Below are 5,958 nucleotides of genomic sequence, written 5' to 3' on the forward strand. Positions count from 1 at the left end.
GCTTTGCGGCAGTGCCGGCGTGCGGGAGCCATGGCGGAGCAGCAGGACCCGCAGGATGAGGCGGCGGCGGCGGCCGAGAGCGGCAGCGAGGGCGAGGACGGGGTGAGCGGGGCCGGGGCGACTTCCCGCGGCGGTCTCAGCTGCTGCCTGCGGCTCTGCAGGCGCTCCCTCGGCCGGGGCGGGCGCAGCGGGGGGTGGCGTGGCCTGGCCAGGATGCCGGGCCTCTGCCGGGCAGGGCCGGGGGACACCGAGGGTTGACTGGGGACTGTGGGGAGCGGGCGCTGGGGCCATCCCCGCGGCCGCGCCCCGCCGGGCCGGGCCTGTGAGCGCGTGTGCTGCATGGCAGGAGGATGGAGAGCGGCGGCACCAGCGGCTCCTGGAGGCGATCAGCGCTCTGTCTGGACGGAAGCGGTGAGTCGGGGGTCCCTCCCCGCTGCCCGTGAGGTTGCACGGGAAAAGGAGCAGGTGGGACGGGTCTCGGCCCCTGTCCGCCGACACCGTCCGTAGACCCTCTGGAGCACCCAGGGAAACACGAAGAGCCCTTGAGGTTATTTTCTGCCCCTCTCTCTCAGGCGGAAGCTGGCAGAGCGCTCCGAGGCGGGCGGGCAGGTGTCCGAGTTCAATGTCACCTGCAAAGGTGAGGTCTGGGCTCTAGCCAGGGTTTGGGGGGCAGGGATTGCGCTGCCCACCCCGGGCCAGCGCGGGGGGCGCGCTGGGGCAGCTGCAGCCCCTCACCTGGCAGCTCTGCGTAGGTGCTGGCGAGAAGCTGGTTCTGTCGGAGCTGCTGCAGCCCATCCACCCCAAATCTGCCCTGGGCAGTGTGAGAAAGGAGCTGGCCAGGGTGAAGAGGAAGGCGGCGGTGGAGCTGCCCCTGAGCAAAGAGGAGGCGAAGAGGGTGAGTGCAGGGAGTAGAGTGGGGGCTCTGAGCTGAGACCCTGCTGCCCCCTTCCCCCCACATCGCCTTTCTCTGCCCCTCTTGTCCCCCTGCAGGTGGTGAGGGAGGCTGCCTACGTGACCACCTCGAAGGATGTGGGGAAGTGGCAGCAGGTAGTCCTGCAGAACCGGCGCGCAGAGCAGCTGGTGTTCCCCCTGCGGCAGGACATCCCCACGGTGACCCCTCTGGAGAGGGTGACATCGGCCTGGAAGGTGGGCTCTGGGGGGCTCACGGCCCTGGGGGTGCTGGGGGCAGCAGCAGGGGTTTGGCCAGGGCAGCTCCAGGGGTTTGGACACAGGGCAGCTCTAGGAATTTGGCTGGGGCAGCTCCGAGGATGTCACTGGGGCGACTCCAGGCTCGGCTGGGGCAGCTCGATGTCTCTTGGCTGTGCTGGGAGGAGTGATGGAGGTGAGGAAAGCCCAGCCTGTGGCTGAGGCGCTGGGCAGGTGCCTGCTGAGCCTGGGAAGGTTAGAAGGGTAGTCTGCATTTCTCACACATAACAGATGTATAAATTTCATCTGGGAGAAGCCAGGAGAGGGTTTGGAGCCTGCTCTGTTCTCTGTCCTTGTTGTAGCCTCTCAGCCCCTGCAGTGTTTCCATCCCTGAGCTGGGCCACACACCGAGGGGTGTCCCTCGGCCATGAGTGCTGGGGCAGAGGGGATTGGTTTCCCAAATCCTGTATGCCTGGAAACATCTTTACAAAAGAAGGATGTGTTTGGTTTTGAATGTTGTGCTGGCAGCTGTTGGATGCCCAGGCTCACCTGGGCAGGCCCTGCTGAGCTCCCAACATTCCTGTGCCTCACCTTCATCTGCCCAAAGGTCCCTTTCCATTTCGGAGGGATGTGTCATTGGGTGGCCTGGAACCCCTGCTCCGTGCTCCTTGTCCGTACCCCCAGTCAGCGCTGCCCATCGACTGAGAGGCCATTTCTCTTAACAGGGGAGGAATTGTACCTGCCCTCACCTGCTGATGTGGCTGAGAGGGTGCTAAAGGCCTGTAGTGTGGGACCCATTAGTGGGGCTGTGACCCCCCCCCAGTCCCGAGGAGGAGGGGACACACTTCTCTGGGCCCTCCCACAGACCCATTTAGTGGTAGTGGAAAGGGATGGGGACACCCAGGGAAACCTTGGCCCTTGCGGTTCACCTTATCCTCCTGCTCTGTCTTCTGTTCCAACAGGCCCGGACTCCACTGGAGCAGGAGATCTTTGCGTTGCTCCACAAGACACAGCAGCCCATCACAGACCCGCTGCTGACCCCAGAGGAGATGGTCTCGCTGAAGGCCATGAGCTTGGAGGAGGTGAGGGCTTCCCCCTGCCAGGCCCTGGCCCTGGGATCTCTCACCCCGTGCCCCCCATCCCTCACACCGTGTTCCCCCTCAGGCCCGACGGCGGCGGGCAGAGCTGCAGAAGGCCCGGGCTTTGCAGTCCTACTATGAGGCCAAGGCTCGGCGAGAGAAGAGGATCAAGAGCAAGAAGTGAGGCTGTGCCTGTGTTGGGCTCGGGGCAACGGGGAGGGCTGGAGCTCCCCCCCAGACCCTGAGCCCTCACCCACCCTCGTGCCACAGGTACCATCGCGTGCTCAAGAAGAGCAGGAGGCGCCAGGCCCTGAAGGAGTTCGAGCAGCTGCACAAATCGGACCCTGCAGCTGCCTTGGCACGGCTGGAGGAGCTGGAGCAGCTCAGGATGCAGGTGCTGCCTTGGTACCTCAGCCCCATCCCTCAAGAGGGCCCTGCTGCTTGGGGAGCTCTGTGTGATGTTTCTCTCTCTTCCCCCCAGGAGCGGATGAGCCTTAAACACCAGAACAAGGGAAAGTGGGCCCGATCCAGGGCCATTATGGCCAAGTATGACCTGGAGGTGAGATCATGGAGTCACAGAAGGGCTTGGTTGGAAGGGACCTCACCTCATTCCACGCCCCTGCCATGGGCAGGGATACCTTCCATAGCTCAGGTTGCTCCAAGCCCCATCCAGCCTGCCCTTAAACACTTGCAGAGATGGAAGTGTCCAGCCACAATCTCTCTGGGCACCCTCTACCACGGCCTCACCACCCTCACAGGGGAGAATTTGTACATATCCCATCTATGCCTGCCTTCTGTGGGTGTGGAGCCATTCCCATTGTCCCCTGTCCCTTCAGGATGTGATATAAAATCTATCTCTTATAAGCTCCTTTATACATTGAAAGGCCATGACAAGGTCCCCAGTGCTGACTGGGGAAGTGGGAGAAGCCGAGATAGACAGGGAAGGTGGGAATGAGTTCTGTGCCCTGTGATAGAGCTTTTGGTGTCTCCCAGGCCCGCAAGGCCATGCAGGAGCAGCTGGCCAGGAACAAGGAGCTGATGCAGAAGGTGCGGGTGGAGCCGCCCGAGGAGGAGCCGAGCGACATGCCTGAGGAGGACCCTGCGGCCGTGCCCATCCCCACCGGGGCCAGCGCGGCTAATCCCTGGATGCTGGGCAAGCCCAGCGCCCTGGCCCCGGAGCCTGAGGCACAGGAGGGTCCCAGAGACAGCCCAGTGCCTGGTCCTGCAGAGACCAAGGAGGAGATGGAGGAGGAGGAAGAGGAGGAGCTGTCAGAGGAGGAAGCTCTGCTACAAGACTTTGAGCAGAAGCGGCAGGCGCGGCAGGAGCAGGCAGGGAGCCCTGAGCAGCACAGTGAGGAGCATGGTGAGGAGCACAAGACCCTGAGCAGGGTGGGCTAGGAATGCTGCAGGGCTGGGTAAAGGAAGGGGGGCTTGGGGACAGTTTTTGGCTGCTTTCACAGAGCTGCGCCTACTCTCCCGCCCTGCTCAGAGTGACCATTTACCCCCTCAATGTGTAGGTTCTGGTGAGACTGAGGCCAGTGCTGAGCGGCCAGGCGACAGCCCCATACCCCCAGTCTGTGTTGAGGAGCCAGTGAGCATGGGGCTGGAGCCACCTCCTCAAGCCCAGGAGCAGCTCCTGCTCTCAGAGCAGCTGCACCGTGTGCAGACCATGGAGGATGTGGAGGGTCTGGCCAAGGAGGAGCCTGTGGAAGAGCAGGAGAAGCCAGTGGCCCCGAGAGCAGGGAAGCGAGTGCAGCAGCGGGAGGAAAGAAGGGATGGAGACAGACATGCCAAGAAAACAACAGACAAGAAGAAGATGATCAGCCTGGAGGCTGTGCTGGATGGGAAGCCCCAGGAGATGGACTGCCCTAGCCTGCCTGTGGTCCTGGAGGAAGAGGTGAGCATGACGGGCCTCTCCCATGCTCCTCAGTACCCAAAACACTAACCAGTAATGCCACACCCCAAACCGGTAACACTAGACCCCAAACCACTAACTCCCAGTAACCCCAAACCCTTTCCCAGTAACCCTAAACAAGCCCCAAAACTCCTTTCAGTAACTCACAGTAACCCCGGACCAGTAACCTTAAACCACCTCCCAGTAACCATAAGCCCCAAACTAGTAACTCCCAGTATTCCTAAATCCCCTTACAACAACCCCAAACCCCCACCCAGCAATGCCCAGTAACTTTTCCCCCAGTTCCCACTGCCCCCGGCACCTCCCAAACCCTCTCCCAGTCTCTCCCCACGCCTCCCAGTTGGTCCCAGACCCTTCCCGGTCCTTCCCAATTCCCACAGTAACCCCTAAACCCGCTCTGCCTCATCCCTCTGCAGGAGGGTGGCATCGACCAGCGCGGGATGATCACGGAGGCCTTTGCCGGAGACGACGTGGTCGCCGATTTCTGCCGGGAGAAGCACAAGGCTGAGGAGGCGGCAAAGCCGCAGCCGGTGAACCTGGTGCTGCCGGGCTGGGGCGAGTGGGGCGGCACCGGGCTCCGGCCCAGCGCCAGGAAGGTCAAGAGGTGAGTGGGGGAGAGCTCAGGGACATGCCCAGCCCAGCACCGGCCCTGAGCCCCCTCGTTTGCGTGCAGGTTCCTGCTCAAGCCACCGCCGGGGCCTCCCCGGAAGGACCAGCACAAGCCCCACGTCATCATCAGCGAGAAGCGCAACATCCACGCGGCAGCACATCAGGTGTGTCACACCTGGTCACCGTTAGAGCTCCAGTGACCCCTTCCCAAAACGTCCTCCATTCCTGCCTGTTGTCCCTGCTTCCTGCTTCAACAGCCCAGTGGGGTGATGGAGAAGGGATGTACAAGGCTGCTTCGGTGGTGGTGGTGGTGGCCGCTCGAGCCCTCCTGGGCTCTCATGGCAGCGGGGACAGAAGCAGGGCGTGAGCAGGTCCTGGACAAGTGGGAACCAGTGGGAACTGGGAGCAGCATGAGATGGTAGGGCCAGGCTATGTGGCCTGGGTGCATTACCCCTGTGCTGTCCCCTCAGGTCAGCGAGCTGCCCTTCCCTTTCGAGCGGCACCAGCAGTTTGAGCAGAGCATACGGACGCCCGTGGGCTCCACGTGGAACACACAGCGTGCCTTCCAGAAGCTGACAGCCCCTCGCGTTGTCACCCGCGCCGGCCACATCATCCAACCCATCTCGGCCGAGGATGTCCCGAACACGGCCCCTGGCAGCAAGGCCGGCCCCGAGGGAGAGGCACGGCCCCGGGGGCGGGCACCGTCCCGGCGCCGCCCACGCCGCAAAGCGCAGTAACTCCGTGCCTGCGGCCCAGGGGCTTGGACTGGGGCAGGCGCAGGTACCAGGAGAAGCTCCTGGTTCTGTCCAGTTCCTCCTGCCTCTCTCCCTGCAATGAAACCTGAGGCTGCATCTGTGTGGCCGCCCTGGCAGCATCCAAGGCTGGGATGGCCAGTGCCCTCCATGCTGCCCTGGGGGCCCATGTGGGGCCAGGTGCTTTGGCTGAGTGGAGGGTGAGAGGCTGGTGAAGGGCTCATGACAGAGCAGGTCTGGGAGTGTGGTGAGGGACTGGAGCAGCTGCCCACATGCTGCCCTGTGCTTTTGTGTTTCATATCCCTGTTTTTTTTACCTCTCTATATTTTTAAATGTTGGCCAAAGGGGTTTTCTCCCTACCCTGCCATGCTGAGCTTGGCCCTGAGGGGGTTTCTTAGGTCTACCTGCACCCCCGAGGTACCTGCCCAGCGTTAATAAACATGGTCACCTGGAAACG

At 62.7% G+C, this 5,958-nt stretch overlaps 1 protein-coding gene across 1 annotated transcript; it reads left to right on the forward strand.

The window, feature by feature from the left end:
• Window positions 1-5,958, forward strand: UTP14A (UTP14A small subunit processome component). The gene is made up of 14 exons (XM_027897881.1): window positions 1-102; window positions 347-411; window positions 573-637; window positions 753-895; window positions 991-1,146; window positions 2,109-2,228; window positions 2,311-2,405; window positions 2,496-2,619; window positions 2,707-2,784; window positions 3,219-3,576; window positions 3,743-4,122; window positions 4,557-4,744; window positions 4,814-4,913; window positions 5,220-5,958. Exons 1-14 carry the CDS (start codon window positions 31-33, stop codon window positions 5,484-5,486), a joined length of 2,211 nt encoding a protein of 736 aa, XP_027753682.1. The 5' UTR covers window positions 1-30; the 3' UTR covers window positions 5,487-5,958.

This window comes from Empidonax traillii, unplaced genomic scaffold, assembly GCF_003031625.1.
Source record: "Empidonax traillii isolate 1590-97213 ecotype Southwest subspecies unplaced genomic scaffold, ASM303162v1 scaffold565:size409173, whole genome shotgun sequence".
Taxonomy (NCBI): Eukaryota; Metazoa; Chordata; class Aves; order Passeriformes; family Tyrannidae; genus Empidonax; species Empidonax traillii.

Bases quoted from the DNA above. Each gene is read 5' to 3' on its own strand.
- UTP14A (XM_027897881.1), top strand. From the start codon at position 31: ATGGCGGAGCAGCAGGACCCGCAGGATGAGGCGGCGGCGGCGGCCGAG. The intron at 896-990 runs GTGAGTGCAGGG...GTCCCCCTGCAG, and splicing joins GCAAAGAGGAGGCGAAGAGG to GTGGTGAGGGAGGCTGCCTA. The intron at 2,620-2,706 runs GTGCTGCCTTGG...TCTTCCCCCCAG, and splicing joins TGGAGCAGCTCAGGATGCAG to GAGCGGATGAGCCTTAAACA.